This window comes from Populus nigra, chromosome 8 (genome assembly GCF_951802175.1).
Source record: "Populus nigra chromosome 8, ddPopNigr1.1, whole genome shotgun sequence".
In the NCBI taxonomy this organism is placed as follows: domain Eukaryota; kingdom Viridiplantae; phylum Streptophyta; class Magnoliopsida; order Malpighiales; family Salicaceae; genus Populus; species Populus nigra.
In genome coordinates this window covers 11,422,898-11,443,658 of record NC_084859.1, presented here as the reverse complement: position 1 = coordinate 11,443,658, position 20,761 = coordinate 11,422,898, and the positions used below count along the sequence as shown (strand labels likewise).

The following is a 20,761-nucleotide window of genomic DNA, read 5'->3' as shown; positions in this document are numbered from 1 at the left end:
TATGTTGTAAAGTTAATTTATATGTTAATAACAATTTACATCCTCAAGCTCGCGCTTAAAAAAAACAAAAAAAATTAAAGAATTTTTATTATATTTTATTTAATGACTAAAGAGTCACTAAAATATTAATATTACAACTTTTTTATTAAACTAAAAATCCCTAGCCATTGTGACTAGCCTTTTCCTTTTCTTTTTCTTCTTATTTTTCTTTCTTTTCCTTTTCAATCTCTAGCAAACCCACAATAAAAAAAATTGAAGCCATTATTTTTAGACGTGACTGAGGTATTGGTGGCGCCCTTTCCTACCTTGGTTAGATTTGATTTGCAAGACTACTGGCAAAGAAGATGAGTTGTTTGGCCACAAAATTTGATCAATTTTTTTACAAAATGACTGCAAAATAATTAATTTGGGTGTGGTCGCCGTGGGTCATTTGGATTTTTTGAAACTATTAAAAGTTAATAGCAATACTCAATATTTTCAGTTATTGTTTGAAACTATTAAAAGTTAATAGCAAAAACTGGTTTATAAATTATCTTTGAAATAAATTATTAAGCACAAGTTTACAAAAAAGCATAACTAGCCTCTCTAGAGAAAGTAAAGCTCCCACAAATTATAGGTTTAGGATGAAATAAATTTTTTAAGCCCTGGCCTGTATATGAGATAATAAGTTGGTTTTGTTGAGAAAAAAACATGATATTTACAAGAATAAATTTCAATTTAAAGAGAAGAAAGTATGAAAAGTGAGAAAAAAAATAAATCAAAGGACTTAAAGGTAAACAAATTACAAGCCTATATTCTCATTAAATCTTAAATAATTATGTCCAAATGGTCATCAGTTCTTTTAAGTTTTACTTCAGCCAAAAAAAAATATATAGTTTACTCTGGTACTAAGCTATATTGATTCATCAAAAAAAAAAAAAAAACCAAGAGTTTTGTTGAGTATCGTGCAAACCAATCTTAATGAAACTAGAAGAGTTCACATTAGTTATTGGTCAAATTTACTTGTTGGCAAGAAACTATTGCTAGTCCCCATAATAAATCATCACGATTTATTATTACGCGAACTAGTAAAGTTTCTTGCCAACAAGACTAAGAGAAAACATTATTTGGTTAAGAAAGTAAATAAAAACATGTAAATAAAATAGTAAAAATAAATAAACATATGAATTGTAAAGAAAACAATAAACCTAAGAAAGTAAATTGAATAAAAGATAAATCATAAAGCTATAAATAATTTACAGAGCAAATTGCAAGAAAGCTAAATTGCACGCCGAAGAATTATAAAAAAACGTGTTCTTTAAAAACTATTCTTCAGCCCTGGTTCTTGTCTAAAAAATAGGAAAAATAATAGTCAACCTTGAACAAGAAAATCTTTCACTAGATCATTCGGCCCATGAAGCGTTCCAAGCCCATTAAGCAATTCCCAAGATTTCGATCATCCTGATCCTTGATCTCTAATTGTTATCGGCCTTTATACCAGTTCCAATTATGTTATAAATCCTTTTATCAAGAAAATACAATAATATCGCATATCCTTTTGTTTATCTTGGGTATCGCCAAGTTCTTTAAAAAAATTTAAAAAATAACCGAGAATTTAAGGTAAATTATGTTTAAGCCCTTAAGTTTTTATTCAATTGCACTCCAGTCTCTAGGCTCCTAGAACCTGCACAATAATCCCTATAAGATTCACGCGCGAGGCACGTGAGATAAAATCCACTGGTGGAAAATAACTTACAGCAGTAGGCTAGCAATTCTACTATTCGGCAATTCCTTCCTCAGAGACACAGGCCGACCTTTATTTCTTCCAAAAGCAGCCGTCAGCAGCAACCATGTTACGCCAAGCATCACGCCTACTGACTCGATCCATCGCCACCACTCAACAACCGATTAGGGTGATGGGGGCTCGACCCATGTCGACGAACTTGCCAGACACACCCGTCCAGGACTCAGCATTTATTGAATCATGGAAAAAAGTGGCACCAAACATTGATCCACCAAAGACTCCATCGGCTTTTATGAAGCCTCGTCCTCCTACTCCATCTACTATTCCTTCTAAGATCACTGTCAATTTTGTTCTTCCATATGCATCAGAGCTCACCTCCAAGGAGGTTTGTTTTCTTCCTTTTATTTTCTTATGTAGGGTTTTGCCTCTCTTTTTTGTGTGTATTAATCCACATGGGTTTTCTTTGGATTTGGAGATTATAGCATTTGATTTGAGTAATTTGTTTATCATTTTTATTTGGGATTTTCTTTTATCGAGCTGAAATTTGTTTCCGTTGTTGTTTCCCTTGGGGTTTATTTGATTGGATTTTTTTTTTAATTATGCGATCGATCTCAGATATTTGAGCAGTATAAATATTGTAGCTTAGCTAAGACCGGATTTTTTTGTTAAGTAAATTAGTTTAAAGTTTGGCGTACCGGATGGTATTCGTTTGCGGGCGGGTATTTTGGCTTCAATTTCTTCTTTTTTTGATGCACGCATTGGCTTGCATGTTAGAAGAGTTATAGCGTGAAATCCATGTCCTGCTTTCTTTGGTTAGATGTTGTAAGTTCAGAGGGTTGAGTGGGGGGGGGGGGGGTGTTTCTGTGTACCATCTTGTATCTTGGTCGCTATATTCCTTTCTTTGACTTTTATTCTGTTTTTTTTTTTCATTTATGTGCCTTGCAGCACCTTCAATTTTCACTTTAATGATCTAAAAGGCTTATGAAATTAGAGTTGTTTGTTTTTGTTCACATTTGGCTTTAGGATCATCTTTTGATCTAGATACGTTGCTGACAATGAGTAAACTGGGATGTCTTTTTCTTCACCCAGCTTTGAGTTTATTTTTATTGTGAAACTGCATATGATGTTGGGTTAGTTTGGAGCAGCATTGATTTGAAATCTTCATGGTTATGCTGATAGAGCAGTCACTGTCCATGTAGCCCCAATTCAATCAATCTGTTATTTAGTTTACTGATATTCTTGATTGAGACAAGTAAAGTATCTTGAGGTTCTTTCTTGACCAGAATTTGGTACCTCTGGTACTAACAGGGGCAGTGTCTAACGTCTCTTAAAACTTCCCAGTGAGTCCAACCTCTTATTTCTTCTCCTTGTCCAACTCCCTTTTCTTCTTCTATTGCATTTTTGTTCTGTCCCTGAATCTCATCTCTCCAGGTATAGAGTGCAAGCTTTGAAATGAACCATTTAGAGTTAAAACAAGTTGTTCCCTTTTCTACCACATGCACTCCAATGTCGACTCCAGTAATTCATGATGAGGTTAATAACAGTAGCATTGGGGATAAAAAGGCGACATGCCTAGTCAAGCGTGGTTTAACACATGACAGTGCATGATCAGTTGTCTATGTTTTTTGTCATGCCCGTCTGCCATTTACCTCTTTAGGCTTTTGTATGTGTCTAAACTCCCTGTGATTCTGTCAGTGACTGCTTGTAATTTTGTGCATGTGCTTTCTAATTTCTCACCCACTGAAGTTGTTCTTACTATTAAGTTAGCCATTCACTTTAAGAAGAGAACGCAGGAGACGAAATAAAAATTTGATCATGCTTCTATGTTAGAGGAGAGCGATTACAGTCAAAATTATAATCCAAATAAACCAAAGCCCTTTGATGTGCTTGGTGGAGTGTTTAAGTTGATCTTCTACATTTTCACACCCAGTCATAACCATTTTCTGTCTTTGTTTGAACCTTGTTATAGCATGATGTACTTCCCAGCAATTTGATTTTGGCTGTTGTATGGAAAACAATCAGATGGTACATTGGTGTGCTTGCATCAGCATGTTAAGAGGATTGTTAATCTGCATGCCGTACCCTAGATATGGAATGGAGGGATTCCCAAAAGTTTGCAGCTCATGTACAGGCCTTTTTTCAATACATATACATTCGTAATCGTCATGCTTATTGATGTGATGCAGGTTGACATGGTCATTATACCAGCAACAACTGGGCAAATGGGTGTTTTGCCAGGGCATGTACCTACTATTGCGGAACTGAAGCCTGGGGTCTTATCAGTCCATGAAGGAAATGATGTGAAAAAATATTTCCTTAGCAGTGGGTTTGTCTTTGTCCACGCAAACTCGGTTGCTGATATAGTCGTTGTTGAGGCTGTTCCAATTGACCACATTGATCAGAACTTGGTTCAAAAGGGGCTAGCAGATTTCACACAGAAGCTCAGCTCAGCTACAACCGAGTTGGAGAAAGCTGAGGCACAGATTGGTATTGATGTTCACAGCGCTCTCAACTCTGCTTTGGTAGGCTGATGGTCATTGTGGTCCTGTCTTCAGTTTTTCTCACAATTCTTCCCTGTCTGTTTGATCTTGTCTCTATAACTGATAAGCTCTGCCGAGATATGTTTTTGCTGTGATTTCCAGAGATCTAAATAAAGCCTTATAAACAAGAAGTCCAATGTTTTTTCCCTTCCTTCAAGACACCTCTCTGCTCAGGATGATGTTTCCTTCCAACTGATAAATCTGTTTCTTAAAACACAAATGGAATTGCTCTCTGGTGAATTGAGACTGTTGATTATATAGCCAGATCATTTGGATGACTCTGTTTTGAATTCATTAGCGTCTTGCATGAATCCTCATCGTTAATGGTCATATGACAAAAGCGTATGCATTGAAAATAACACAAATTATTAGAAGATTTGTTTGAGAGTTCTCGTGTTCTCCTTCATTTTGCATGCCGTTGCAGGCACTGCGCAGAGCTTCTTCTCTTTTCTGATGTTGGTGATAACATTGAGACCCCCGATTGATAATGCGGTGATATTATAGCACAACGGAAGTCCAGTGTAGAGTCCCAGATTTCTGAGATTGCACCTCCAAAACAAACAATTTTAGTTGAAACCTTTTCGTATTTCATCAAATCATGCAGCAGATCTACCTTGTGTTATACGTTGATAGATAGAACGGAAAGCAAGTTACCAAGGACTGTTTTGCATCCTCCACATAAAACTACCTAATACAATAATCACCCAAGCCTCGAGCCCTAGATTTTAGAACTTTTGCCACTCCACTCCATCTCAGCTGAATATTTTCCAAAGTCTATCAAACACAAGCTACCCTTACGCTATTAGTTATTGAAGATAGATGTAGAGGTTCGTTCACGTATAGTCCACACACCATTAAGTGGTTGACATAATCAGAAACTTTATTAAACCTGTTGGGCAAGCCTCCGAACAAATTTACTACTCACGATCACCATTCCATTTAATTAAATATCTGGCGTTGCCTGGCTCCATTATATAAATAACTTGTACACAATTTTTATAATCAGACAGAAGAAACATGGAAGGGTGCGGAAATAATAGGAAAGCGGTGGCTTACCCGCTATGAATACAGCCACGTGAAAGGGGAAAAAGGACTGGATTCATGAAAACTTTTCTCAAAGATTACAAGTGTTAAGGTCCCAGCAATTGAACTTGCCTTTTTCCTTCTTAGAGCGCTGACCAGTAGGACTTATAGCATTCCTTTTGATCTCCGATTACGATGGCAGCAGCGGAATAAATGTGAACTCTGTCTGCAATTGGATGTGGGACAAGCCAGACGACCACGTCACCAGGGATTGCTTAGATACATGCCTAGGGGGTTGTCATAATTTTGAGTGTTGTCTCCACGGACAACCACCTTCAAATGCTTGCTCCAATACGTCTTCCATTTGCTTAGCTGGTAAAATCTGTCAAGATGAGAGTTCGATGCATACAGGTGAGGCAAGCATCACAACAAATATCCACCATCGACCACCATGCTTAAGTTTCTTATGGTGGGAAAACTTAAATAGATGAGATCTCTTAATGTGAGAGATAAGCACTCGAACATATGATCAGACTCTTCCCAAAGTGCAAATTAGATGAATATGGAAATTCTGGCTATTGACCTGTGCTCATCTCAAAAAGTACATTCGAGTGAAAATTGTTTCCACGCTACCATTGAATTCACAAATGCCAAGCCATCATTTTAAGAAAAAGAATATATCAGCCATCTAAATTCCTTCTAACATGGCCAGGAAAGTGAGGGGTAAATGAACCTAAAAGAGGACAAGAAAGGACACTGCGGTTCCACAGTAGACCAGTAAATCTCTGTTCAACATGGACTGATAAAGCAGACGAACAATATGCTTCATGTTTAAACATTACCTCAAGACTGCCAAGCACAGCTGCCGGTACTTCAACCAAATCCTTCAAATTTCTCTCTGGCAGAATCACTCTCTTGATGCCATAGCGATGTGCTGCCAATATCTGCAAGAGAACAATTTAAGAAACTGCACCTCTGATACAAGCATGCCACACATGAGAGATGCTGAGCGCCTAAGCAGATGGTGTTCCACACAAACTAATGATTATAGTCCATAATTTTTACAACTGATACCGTGTGTCCATTAATCAAATATGCCATATATGCGAGCTAAAAGCTATCAAATTAAACATGCATATATGACATAACAAGCACAAGATTTCGGTTACATCCCCAGCCAACTACAAAACTTTCCAGTCACCACACTCCATTTTACAATAAGATTTGAATTTCTTAAGAAATGTTACAGAATTTGGCATGAGACTATCAATCAGCATTCCCAACAGCTTAGCCAGGTAGCTGTCATTGAACACAGAATTAAGTTTTGGGTGATCCTAATAATTTGAATGGAACAGACCATTATTTGCCAATTATAGGAAGAAGATCAAGCATAAAACTAAAACCTAAATTAGAAGTCACAATACAATCCAACACAAATACGATATGTATGAAAACACAATAACAGCAAATGTGTTTGCATTTGCAGCAAGAACAGATACGACCACATAAAACTGCAAAAATGTTAACGTTTCCAACAAGCACACAATTCAAAAGGAGCAACCAGTCACGTGGCATGAGAACTCCATTTATTAAGCTTTAAATGGAAAAAAGATGCCAACAAATGTTGTTTGTTGTGGTATATGGTCCAACTTGAGGTGGGAAAAAATAAAGAAAGAAACGGTAGTGCTCGAGGTTAAACCAACAGCTCTATCATGCCACGCCACATTTAGGATCCTCTTTTTTAATGGATAAAAATAACAAGACCAACTAATCAAGAGACTATACCTTATCCTTGATACCGCCAACAGGAAGTACAAGGCCCCTCAAAGTCATCTCCCCAGTCATAGCTGTATCTGCTCTTACTCTTTTCTGACTAAACAGTGAAACCAGAGCTGTTACCAATGTCACACCAGCTGAGGGTCCATCCTTCGGTACCGCACCAGCAGGGAAATGTATATGAATATCTCGATCCTTAAGGAAATTGGTTTCATTAGCAGCTGCCAACTTAAGATCAGTTGCCCTTGCTCGTACCTACATCATAGAAGACTCAATAACACAAGTATCTCGAGGAAAAAAAAATTCATTAATAGAAAACAGGATTATTTTCTGCATAACATCTCATTTTTAATGTGATTTTATTTCCAATCATGCATTTCAAACAGAGAAAGATGCTACACCCTTCAATGTAGGGCAAATAAGCATTTCATAGGTGATTTAAAAGCAATTTAAAGCTCGGCCTTCATCAATAGTGATGATTAGTCATTTCATAATCCTAAAAAGAATGAACTGATGATCTGGAAAATTTTGAATTACCCATGTCAGTGCTATTTGTGCTGATTCTTTAATTACATCACCAAGTTGTCCAGTAAGATGTAATTCACCCTTTCCAGCCGTTGCTGTAGCCTCCACAAACTGAACCTCTCCACCAAAGGCAGTCCAGACAAGCCCAACTGATATCCCTGGGGATGCAACACGCTCTGCAGCTTCTTTGTCATCAAAACGTGGAGGCTGCATCAAAGTAAAAGATCCTCAGAAGTGGTCAAATTACAACAGACCTTACCGCCTGCATTATGTAATTGGGAAAACCATTGTATTTGGTCAATACAAAATTTCGCTTCAGACCACACAATGCATGGGAAGGCATAGCAACAGCAAGGAAATATGAGATCATGCTATAATTCAAAATCTGACACATAATGGAAGGTTGAGCAAGCTGAACTTCCTCAATGCATGACAAAAAACATGATGCCAGCAGTGTAGCTGCCATGCATGACTTTTGGCACATGCCAATTCTATCAAAGTAGCTGAAATGCCCAAACCACAATAATACTCAGCATTCTCAATTTGGAAAAAGGAACCACCAAAGCATAACCAAATGTCAATGTATTTTTTAAGATCATCCAAGCGAGCAACCCATGAATAATCAATGTAAAGAAAATCTTCACAGTTAGGTTCCAGCAAGAAAAGATTAACACGCTTATGTACAATAGTAAACCAACTGGATCTAATTGCTAAGCAGATGGTTATCACAAAGCTCAAACCCATTAAAATAAACTTGAATAATGCACAGAAGATCAGAAGCATTCAAACATAAATCATCCCGTTGAAAATCAAGAAACAATGAAAAGAATTATTACCCCAAGTACTTTCTCCAGCATAGGCTCATCCACAACCAAAGGCGAGGTGATGCTGAATGTGTTTGATATCTCATGACTGTTTTCATTCATTGGTATAACTTCCATTTCCACTTCAGCTCCCTCAGCGAGTCTGTTATCCAGCAATGGTGAAGCAAGCTGATGCATATCTTTGCTCAACGGGACAGCTTGTTCTTGCTCTGCAACTCTCACAGCTGCAGCACGAGCCAAGGCAGCCAAGTTCCTCTCCAAATTGCGTACACCTGCCTCCCTTGTGTATCTCTGAATGACAAGTTTCACCATACCCTACAATATGTTGGAAAGGCTATCAGGATGTATATTCATTAACAACTTATGTGCAGATTATTACAGAATATGCAATATCTTGTCCAGAAAATTTCTCACCGAGTCCTATCTTCTTCTTTTTTCTCATTTTCTTCATAATTCTAAAGAGGGAAGATATTGAAGACATGGATTCACATTAGTTTGGGAAGAAGTTATCAGTTGGTCATATGTGAGACCAGACAATTTCAAAAGTATTATGTTAGCCAGATGGTGACGCTGAATTCAACTCATCTCCATCCCAAACAAGATGGAGTACCTGCACGGATCCCATCCCACTTTCAGTGAGTTGTCATGATTCTAAATCTGTATTTTTCACTTCAAACTTTTGTCTGCCTCTCCTTCTAATCACTCAAATACTTCATTCTTATCACAATTACCATAGCATCCCAGCATTCATAGATCACTATTGGACAAATTACTTCAGCGAAATAAAATGCAACAAGTGGATATAGAACTTAGAAAGATAGAAATGCAATCATTGGATGATATCCTTTGATAGATAATAAATAACCACATCATTCCACGCATTTGATGACTGATGAAGTAACTGGTTGACAACTTTCAACAATAAATATTAATGAAAGAAAAATAGGAGTACTTCCATGGATGACCTTCAATTAAAAAATTGTTCGCTCCAATATGAAATGCTTAACTATTGAATTGTGTGAGAATAAGAAAATAATAAATTTCATCTCACAAACAAGCATTATTCTGCAATTGTGAAGGAAAAAGATGTCCTTAAGCATGAAATTGATAACAATAAATTAAGAAGGTATCCTTGTAAATCATTAGCATTGGTCAAGCAATAAATTCAATACCTCTGGAATTTGAAGGAACTCAGAGCTCAGCCCGTGTTGATCCAAAACTCTTGGAATCAAATACTGCATTGCTATTCTAAGCTTTTCTTCAGGTGTGTATCCAGGCAGCTCAATGACTTCCATCCTGTCTAAGAGCGGTGGAGGAATAGGCTGCATCCTATTTGCAGTTGTCACAAAAATCACCTTTGAAAGGTCAAATGGAACATTCAGATAGCTACAGACCTTAAGTTAAGGTAGAACCATTCTGACATACTTATCATTAGAGAGATGTTATTCTACTCAGAGTTTAGATTTAATGGCATCAATCAGATCTAAATTTCAACACCTCCAAATGAACTTCACGCCTTAAATTTTTCTCCTGGTCCTATAAAAAGAAAAATAAATAGAATTTGCATCATTAACATTAGTGATGAAAACTTTAGATTGATATCATATGTATATGGAATTAAACTTTAGGGATGCAAATGCATGCCCAGAGAGAAAACCAAGATTCAGTGAAAGACATCCTGCAGCCAAAAAAAGGATACTGATCATTGAATGTGTTATTCTGTTCAGGATCAAGAACCTCCAGCAGAGCTGCAGCTGGATCCCCACGCACATCAGAACCTGTCTTGTCAATCTCATCCAGCAGCATCACAGGATTGCAAACACCCACTCTCTAAAGCCAAAATACCAGAAAAGTAACATAAAATCATTCACTAACTTGGTCACATGATCTTTGTTTGCGAAGAGGAATTTGGCTCATAACTTCAAAATTCAAATCTTGTGCAACCAAAAAAATCAATTGCAGGATGGTAAGCAAGTGAATGATCTAATTTACACCCAAGTTCTATGCTACCTCATGTGAGAGATCATGTTCAGAAGGAAATAAAACACTAAAACGGGAACATGAATACAGAAGGTCACAATTATCAACTTGCTGTATTATCCTAACTAAAAATAACTCTAAAGAAAAACTGCAAGAGAGGGGACAACGCTCAAATTAAGTAAATCCACATAGTTCCTGAGTCAGGACACACACTGTACATAAATAGATGCATAATTCCATGGTTAAGCATGAAAATTAATTGAGCCTTCTTCAGTTTAGATCATTTGTCTATTCAAAATCCATCAGCATCACATTCTTGGCACAAATCAGGGAGCATGAACTGGGCCAATGGCTGCGTTACTGATCAAAGCAAACCTGATTTTTTTTCCTTCTACGGATAAATCTATTTGTATAAATTAAAGTCCAGATGGAAAGCGTGTTTCATTTCCTCTACATGTCATCAATCATTAAATAAAGGACAATAATCTCCCACTAATCACACCAATCTAAAAGAATGAAATTCAGATTTTTGCATTCCTTGTGACAGAATTTAAGGTGCCCATATGTTGTATGATGAGAGAACTATTTCAATCAAAAAGAACTTTTTGGTTGGAATTAAAGCAACTAGGCCTTCTCCTCTAGAACTAAGGCAAATCTTTTATGTGTGAGATTTCAGTCATAAATAGATAGCGATTAATGAAAACTAGTTTGTGTGAGATAGCTATATGGAAATTACTGGGGCATAAAAATCTGATGCCCTAGCATAATAGAAAACTTCCAGCTACCCCACTTGGAAATTATTTTCCTAATGAAAATACATTCTGGAGGCTTGCGTACCAAAAAAGATATTGACAAGAGACAGCAAAGATTGGAAAAATATAATCCACCAAAACACGCTGTACCTTTATTCCATCTATAAGACGCCCCGGCATGCTTCCGATGTATGTTCTCCTGTGCCCTCTAATATCAGCCTCATCCTTAATGCCACCAAGGGATATACGAACAAATTTTCTGCCCAAGGCAGCAGCAATAGACGAAGCCAGAGATGTCTTTCCAACACCTGGTGGACCAACAAAGCACAAAACTGGACCTCTTGCATCTGGTTTAAGCTGCAGTCAAAACAAATAAATCAAGACTAAAATTCAATTGAAATTTAAAATTTTAAAGGCACTCAAGGAAACAACATTTAAATATGTCAACCTTGCGAACAGCTAGATATTCAATAATACGTTGCTTGATTTTGACTAGACCGTAGTGGTCATTATCAAGACGTTCTTTTGCAGCTTTTAGATCCAATTCATGTTCTTCACTCACTGTCTGCCAGGGCAGGTCAGCAAGAAGCTCCAAGTAAACGCGTGAACTATTGTATCCAGGTTGCTGAGGTTGCATTTTCTTAAGCCTCCTGAAACAGAGAAAAAAAAGCGTAAATAAAGAAGAGGGTGAACAGAAAATTCAAAACTCCAGAATACAAAATCCAGGTCTTGCATTAGAACACTTCTGAGCAGGAAAGACTCTAATTCAAATGGAGTCTAAATCTTTCCAGAGGAAATGCATGTAAAACACAGGAACCACAAAGTTTTATGATTGCAAGTATCGTATTGAAAATAAATCTCATTAGGATAAGGACCTCTTTCAGCACTATGATATTCCATTGAGATGTTAGAAATGCAGCAGCCCAATGGGTCAGCAAGAATGATCCACCTAGCCTCTATGTATGGGTAACACTAAAGCTTCGATAGTCCAACCAGCATCAAAAAACATTGATTCAGAGTATAGCTTGGTGTCAGGGTTTGCACAATCGTTACCACACTAAATGTATTGGAATGTCTGTAGATGTTTTCTCAGATGTACATGTTGACATTTAAGTTTTCTAACACAATCAAGTCTTCATAAAAGTTGTCTTGGACTTTAGAGATTTCTAAACGGAGTCATCCACATATGAAACTGATAACATTTCTCCACACAAACTTTCCAAAGTGATGATATTTTAACACTGCATCAACATGTGGTTTTAGTAAAATCCTTGGCTAGATAAGAATCAACTACTTTTATTGCCACATTAAATCCAGCAATCAAAAGATTGTGATCCAAAAACACATACCTCAACTCCCTTTGGGCATGCTTCCAGATATTTGAAGGCATTCCTGCACTTTGCATCTTCCTTTCTAGGGCAGCTACATCATCCTCATCATCATCGTTGTCACCAAGCTCCTCTTTTATAGCCCTCATCTAGAACATATATCAAATGGATTAGCTCAAACATTATAACAATTAATGTATCTAGCTGAGATTTAAAAAAGAATGTTCTACAAGCAAATGATTTACTGAATAGCTGCAGCCATACACTTTAAAAAAAAAAAAAAACAAAAATAGCAGAAAAGAAGAAGCAAACTAAGGCCTAACAGAAACAGCCCCAACCAAGTCACCAAGGAGGCGATTATGCAGACTAGGAGGATAGGCTATCCACTGAGTCTCCAAAGCAGCCTGGTGAGAACCCATCTTAGCAAGGAAATCAGCCACACACTTCTAAATATTAAGCATGAGACACAGCCCGATAGCACTTCGCATCTTTGTCTATAACCATTGGTCCATTACATACAAAACTAACATGAAAAGTTCCACATCAGCTACACCAGTCGATGTCAATTTAATACCCAAAAGAGACCCTTCCATTAAGGAGCCTTTCAGGCCCCTTCAATCACAAAATAACTTTGGGGAATCTTGCAAATGTAAAAACTACATTATCATAACACTCTCTCCAAATACAGCTATAAAATGCTACATTGAATAATGAACTTAAAAGATGAAAATATAGTGTATTTAACACAGTAGAACAACTAGCCTTCCACTTTTATCTTTATTTAAAAAAAAAACACTTCAAATTAAATCCAAATGACAGGACTTGTAGATTTCCTGAACCTCCATCCCCCACAGGAAAAAAAAAATGCTTATGATAGTAGCATGAATCCTCCTAAGAAGCTCTGCTAATTGGTTAAAACATAGCTTGCATCTACAATAGCTTACATCTAACAACATTTAAATTGCACGATTGAAACCAGAAAACAAGGCTCCCATTTCCATAGTAGATGCTTCAAATATGCTACAGTACCTGCATATTGTACCCTACATATTATACTACCTAAGAAGAAAAGCTAACCTGCTGACGCAGAAGGAACTCTTTCTGTGATTTTGACAATTGTCCTTCAACCTTTTGCGTGATCTTCTCTGCCACACGTATTGACTGTCACAAATAAACATTAAAACATGACTTTTTGAAGGCTAGAGGGATAATCAAGAACACTTCATGTAAAAGCATTAGATGTTTATCAGAGGATGAACTGATTACCTGTAAATGTCGATCAACCAGCTCAGTAGCTTTTGACAGTCTTACTTTTAGATCAACTGAATCCAGCATAGATAGCTGCTCTTCAAAACTTATCTCGAAGCTAGCAACAAATATATCTGCTAATTTGTGAACAGGAACTGTCTCCAGAAGGACTTTTGTCCTCCCACCAGTTTTTTGTTTCTAAAAGCAGAAAATGAAACAACAATCAGTGACAGAATGACAATTCAAACATGAAAAACAATATGAAGGAGCTCACTCTTTTCAAGTAATAAAAGAATCAACGCTCTTGAACGAGACACATTCAATTTACTGATTAATTTGCCAACGATCGTATCTTACCATGACAAGGTTCACATATCAACAGGGGGGTGCATTGCATTTCATAATTTAATCCCCAAATATCACAACAGAAAAATTACCTGCTCAAGAACAGAAATCAGCTCCATTGCAGTTGCTTTGAACTGGCGAGACAGTGCTATAAAATCAGGATCTTGATCCACTTGCTCCAGCTCTAATAAAATATCAAGAGAGGAAATAATTCAGCACACTGATCAACGACACTATATAGAACACATTATGGTATATGACTCAGTATCAATGCATGCGGAAAGCATGGAAATTAATTCAAAACATACCAGCATTTGTCATTTCAAGTGGAGATATCCGTGCAGTATAATAAGTTCCTCTCGTAATAAGTTCATTGAGGTTGAATCTGCACAAGCCTTCAAGAACAACTATGTACGTCACCCTCCCACTAGGTTTCTCCACTCCTCTAGAAAGATGCAAAGCACGAGCCGCCACTCCCCTAAAAGGAACTCACCAACCATTGTCGCTACTTTTACTTCAACTTAAAATTTAAAAACAGCAAAAACAATGAAATTGAATTTGGAATTAAAGTATAAACCTATTATGCCAGTGAAAAACTTCCTGTTGGTGTTTCCCATCAAGCTTGACATTATCCGACGAGGTACTGGCTTGAGTTTTCGAGCTTCTCTCGCTGGAATCACTACCAACACCTAAACAAATCATATTTCCCTTCAATTTATATATAACAAAAAATAAGTCAAACGCTGCCAAAAAGAGAGATTAAAAAACCAAAAGGATCACGAGTTTTGCCTTGGGATAACGTTGGGCCCACAGATGCTGTCTCCGACGAGGAAGCAGCGGCAGCATCCCTGACTGGCAAAATACCAATCAACCCCTTCTCTTCTCTCTGCCAAAGCTCTTGCTCTACCAATTTCACACTAGAATTCATCGAAAACAATCCATTTATAAAAATATAAATAAATAATCACGCAATTCATCATGAAGAAAATCGAAAAATTTATAAAATTCCGAATATATAGAATCTTGAATCCATAAGTGTAGTTCTAAATTAGAGAGAGAGAGAGAGAGAGAGAATCAAATAAAAGAAAATGAGTACCTGCTGGGAGAAGTACAGCGAATGCGAATTATGGCGCCAGGTAAAAGAACCTTGTTTCTAAACGGAAGGATCGCTAACCGACTTGGCAACTCCACCGATTCAGCCATTTTTTTTCGTAGCTCAAATTACAGAAGAGAAAGGAAGAGAGAGAGGGGACAATAATCAGTTTTCAAGGGAGAGGATTTTTGTTTATAAAGAGATAGTTTCGTTAAAATAGAGAAAGAAGGACGAGACAGATAATATATTAGCAAAGTAAGAATCATGGAAATAGGGCGGGTAGGCGGGCGACGGAGTTTGGTGAGAGATGGTGATCAGTCAAGAGGTCAACTAATGAAAATATCCACGCCCCTAGCTCTTCTCAATCTCCTTTTTGCTATCTGCATGTAAAAGCTACCATGTGAATTTTGTTATGGATTTACTTTTACTTTTAATTTATTTGTTTATTTATTTTCTCACAATTTTATGTAACATTTTTATTTTGGGTATATATCTATTTATTATTCAGATGTGTAAGATGGAATGTTCCGATTACTGTTTTATGCTAATTCTAGCTTTATCATGTTTCGAAACATATTTGAAATTGTATTTTTTAAAAAAATAAATTTCATATTTAAAATTAATTTTTTTATTATTTTGATGTCAAAAATAATTTATAAAAAATAAAATATATATATATATATTATTTTAATATATTTATGAGATAAAACACTTTGAAAAGTAATTATTATCACATTTCCAATTTTTTTTTTGTTTAGAACATAATTTACACGTGTTTCTATTCAATTTCTAATATAAGAGATATTATTAATGTTTTATAAAATAATTAAAAATATATATAAAAAATGATAAATTAAAAAATGTTAATATTAATAAATACCAAAATAAAATCTTAATTTTCATAGTTAAAGGGAAATTTTGATGCACATACAAATATTTACATTATCTTCCTTTGTTTTCATTTATTTTAAGGAAAATTGTCTTAATTAATCTATGGCTTGGTTATCTTTTAACTTTGCCTTTATTCTTTTATAAATTACAATTTATATTTTAGATCAATGCAATATTTCAATTTGAATTAAAAATAAATCTATCCTCATGTATAATAATAACATATTATTTTAATATAATTTCTCTCTTTCCGAATACTTTTTAACCAGAATTAAAATCTAATATAGTTTAACCTAAATCAAAATCATGTAAGAGCATTTAAAGATGTTTTGTAACAACCACAAATGACATTAGTTTAACGAAATTTCTCTCTTTGTACATAATTTATCTCTCTTCTCGAACACAATTTAACAAAAATCAAAATCTAATATAGTTTCACCTAAATCATGACCAAGTACAGAGATCCAGGGATGTTTTGTTAGATCTGAGTGGTGTTTTGGTAGAGAGGGAGAGCTTAGGCTTCGACTCAATAAATTTCCAGCAAATGTCCGATATTTATTTTGAAGAAAAAACATATCATGAATTTTAGAAATTTCCAAAAAAATTCATACTTGGGTATTTTACTCTTGGAATAGATGATCCAAAAGGTAACCAAGTTAATCTGCAATTTAAAGCATTGCAGGATCTTAGGATCTCGTTTCGCTGCTTGAAACTGTTCAAGTTGGCTGCCCATGAGGAGTAACTATTGAGATGCAACAAGCACGGCCTCGAAACGGAATTGAACATGAAGCGAGTGTTTTATCAATATTGAAGTAGCAATGTGGTGGACAAATCATGATCAAAAAACACATGTTTGGAATTGTAGTATCGGTGTTATTTAAAGTGATTTTTGTTTTGAAATGTTTTAAAATGATGTTTGTTTATTTTTTAAAATTATTTTTTAAATCAACACATCAAAATAATCTAAAAATACAAAAAAAATAACAAAAAAAATATATTTTTAATTTTAAGAGAATACGGTTTCAACTACGTTTTCAAACGTGCTAGTATTCATGTAATTGTGGTGATAAATTATTTATTTTTTTGTAATTATGAGTATTCAGCTAACTTACACGTACTTGATTACTCTAATGAAAGTCTAAAATTAATAATTAGATAGATTTTCAATGATCTGCTATTTCTAATACTACATCCATTGATTGATTTATGGATAGTAAACCCAGATATTATCTTTCCCGTGTTGCTTTTCCATGTCATGGATTTGCAGTTGGTGAAGGGATGTCAGCCCAGCATTGATGGGTATCTTACCAATAAACCAACCACACGTCCTGGGATTGATTTGCAAGGTGGAGCTTCTTTGGAAAAAAATAGTGTTTTTTCTTGGCTAGAAAAAACACTAATTTTCTTGGCTAGAAAAAATTGCAGAGAAGATAATGGATGGTCTGGACTCTAGAGAATTAGTGTTTCAATAAAGGGGATTTGTTAGGTTTGGGTAGCGAGATTTCGTGGAGGAGAAAATGACGAGGAAGGTGGAAGGTGCCTCCTTCTCCTATTTGATGGTAAAATTATAATATTTAATATAAAAAAATAGTTATTAATTGGAAAATAATTATAATTTGAAAAATAAGATGATTTTTTTCCCCGGATAAGTGAAGATGTAAAGTATTATAAGCTTGTAAATTCTAGGATTTAAAACTATAATTTTTAAAAGAATAAAAATAAAGTGAAAAAATGATTAAACTACACGGAATTCGAGGTAAATTTTCTTTTATTTTATCTTAGATTCTAATTATCGTTGTTGCTGAAATAAAAATTCTATTTTTATAGTTATGTCATATAAATACAACTATTTTATATAAAATTTAAAAGTAAAAAGATGGAAGATAAATTAAAATAAATATTTTAAAATATTATAAAACTAAAAAGATATGAAGAAATCAATCACTATTTAAAAATAAAATTCAACCAAAAGGTTTAGGAATTAAGAGACAGAGCATTAATGAATATTTAAATAAAAAAATAGATGTGAATAAAAAATAAAAAATAAACTAGGTATTGATGGGCCTGACAAGCTAGACCAACACACCTAACCTCTAATATAAAAGCCTAGGCATGCTTGGTATTTTTTTCTCAAGCATCATCTACTCCGAGGTTTTTTTATAACTAGCTGAGTTGTTGCTTGCTGAAAAGTTTTTTGATCATCTTTGACGACTGAAAAATAGAAGTTCAAGCTTTTGGACACTAAAAACTCATTTTCATATTATTTTTACTTGAAAAAATAAAAAACTTATTATATTTATATTAATACCCCTTCTCTTTTTTATTTTATTTAGATGACCTCTTTTAAATAATGATGATTTTTTGATTATGCGTTTAATTTTTGAAGAGATTTTTCTAATTCATCTATGATTTTTTTTTTAATATTCTGTATGGATGAACTATGTTTTTTTAAAAAAAAAAACATTTATTTTCCGATGATATTTTTAATATATATAGCCTTACATATTATTATTTTTTTCTTTTATTTTATTCAATAAATTTAATATGATCTTCTATTTCTATTATAGTTTGATTAAATAAAAAATATTTTAATGATAAAAAATTAGCAAAAATAATCGAGTAAATATCTTATATTATGAGATAAAATATCTTAATTTACATTTGTCTCTTGGTTTTTTAAATTTTATTTTTAGGTGTCATTAATAATTTTTTATTTATTTATTAGTGCATATAGTTTCCGGTTAATTTAATTACATGCATGAATAAACTTTTTAATTTGTTAAATTCTTCAAACTATAGAAATACATTGAAAAAACTTGTATATATAACTTTTTTATAAAAATTAAAAATATTTGATCCAGAACGCATATCAGATTACTAGTTAACCTCTATAAAGAAACCTCACGATGTAAGAAAAAATCAGAACCATATATAAGTTGGATAATAAGAAAAAAAACTTAAATGTCTACCGAGATAGAACCTAGATGTAGAATTATTAAAAATATGTATGTATTAAAAAGGTAGAAAATTAACATCGCCAATAGCAATGGTTTAAAAAAGAAGAGGAAGAACAAAACAGGATTTACATGCAATTAAACTTAATTTTTCTTTGCCCCATCCATAGTTGATTTATCATATATCTTTAAACGCCTAACGGGAATGAGCAACAACGAAATGACAAGACTATGTTTGGTACCCGACCGTTTAATTTTTTTTTATTGCCTTACCTTTAATTACATCTATTCGAGTTGCAAACCTTTTTTATATTTTAGCTTCCATTGTTAATCTAGTCCATTAAGTGTTAATGTGATTTATCAATAAATTAACTTCACCACGTGACAAAATGCCTTCAATAAAAAATTGTATACCTAACCTTTTATTATTTTTTATTTAAATGTCTTGTCTTTAATTTTTCTTATTATAGATATATCCCTTTATTTTTGTTTATCTTATTATATGTATGTCAATACTTTTTTTTTTATTAATACAGATATCCAGGTCAGCTTGCGCGTACCTCAATTAAACTTTATATATTAGGTTGTATGTTGTTACTTCATATATCAGGTCCTAATATCTATGTTATTTCATTAGTCATGATAAAAAACTGAGTTTCAATAAAAAAAATTTATGCAAAGCAAGAAAACAAGAAAAAGAAGAGTAAAGATCCAAAAATAAAATACAAAAAGAGTGAAAGATCAAATTTAATTTTCAAGTCTCAAACACCTGCATCTTGAAAATAAAATTAAATCGGCACTATTTTTAATAGAATTTTAATTTTCACTTGCCTATCACCTTATATTTTTTATTTTTTGATCTTTAATTTCTTATTGAAATTATTTTAGCATGAGTCATGAGATAACTAACGCATCAATATCCAGCTCTACTTTATCTTTCACGATCTTATCTCAAATAAGTAAACTTCAATGCGAGATATTCAAATGGAAAAAAATAAAGAATCAGGCACCAAATTACAATTTTATCTTTTATAATTTTCTATAGGATCCATTTTTTGCCACATGGCGTGAGATGACGGACACGTCACCAGTGAATTGTTTGGAATGTGTCCCATCACCAGCGAATTAGGTTAATTTGGTGAGTGCCTTAATTGAACTTTAATGTACCTTCTTCTCTTGATTCTCAAGCAATGGTTGCCAGCAGTGCAGGTGACACTTCAGATAATTTTAAATCTCATCATTCTAGTTTATTTGATAAAAACTAAACATTAGATAATATGAATCTGTGCAAATTTCAAATTTAAAAATTTTTTACTTTAAAAAATATGTTAGAGAATAATATAAATTATATCTTGATGCAGTTTAAAGGTTAAGATAATTCTTTGATAAATATTAGAGGATAATATAAATTATTTCTTGAAATTTAAACATAATAGCTTAAGTCTTTATACGAGTTTTTAAAATATAATTTATATTATAAAATGATTTTTTAATAAATATTAAAAAATAATATAAATTATATTTTATAATTTCAAACATATCAAAGCTGTCGGATTGAGATTGTTAGAGAATAATATAAATCATATTCTGAGACATCACCTAACAACTTAAGCTATTGGGTTGAGATGATTCTTTAACATGATATCAGAGCTTTTATAACTAATCGGTCACGAGTTCAAATCTCACAATTCCTATTTATTTGATAAAAATTAAGAACAAATCCAAATGACTTTCACTTGAGAGAGTATGTTAGAAAGGG

General features: G+C 34.1%; 2 protein-coding genes across 3 annotated transcripts; one reads left to right on the top strand and one right to left on the bottom strand.

The window, feature by feature from the left end:
- The first annotated feature begins 1,712 nt into the window (after window positions 1-1,712).
- Window positions 1,713-4,420, top strand: LOC133701708 (ATP synthase subunit delta', mitochondrial-like). Its single transcript, XM_062125741.1, has 2 exons — window positions 1,713-2,108; window positions 3,910-4,420. The coding sequence occupies exons 1-2, from the start codon at window positions 1,830-1,832 to the stop codon at window positions 4,252-4,254; spliced, it is 624 nt and encodes a 207-aa protein (XP_061981725.1). The 5' UTR covers window positions 1,713-1,829; the 3' UTR covers window positions 4,255-4,420.
- Window positions 4,421-5,201: 781 nt separating this feature from the next.
- Window positions 5,202-15,502, bottom strand: LOC133701707 (lon protease homolog 2, peroxisomal). Of its 2 annotated transcripts, none has more exons than XM_062125740.1 (17): window positions 15,161-15,502; window positions 14,854-14,981; window positions 14,642-14,772; window positions 14,373-14,542; window positions 14,157-14,248; window positions 13,738-13,917; window positions 13,549-13,632; window positions 12,493-12,620; window positions 11,592-11,793; window positions 11,294-11,500; window positions 10,111-10,241; window positions 9,584-9,797; window positions 8,424-8,726; window positions 7,600-7,794; window positions 7,072-7,317; window positions 6,129-6,230; window positions 5,202-5,668 (listed from the first exon to the last, which is right to left on the bottom strand). In XM_062125740.1, the coding sequence occupies exons 2-17, from the start codon at window positions 14,908-14,910 to the stop codon at window positions 5,585-5,587; spliced, it is 2,526 nt and encodes an 841-aa protein (XP_061981724.1). In that variant the 5' UTR covers window positions 14,911-14,981; window positions 15,161-15,502; the 3' UTR covers window positions 5,202-5,584. The 2 variants fall into 2 exon arrangements, with proteins under 2 accessions (XP_061981724.1, XP_061981723.1); XM_062125739.1 differs by having other exon boundaries at window positions 14,642-14,753.
- Window positions 15,503-20,761: the final 5,259 nt, after the last annotated feature.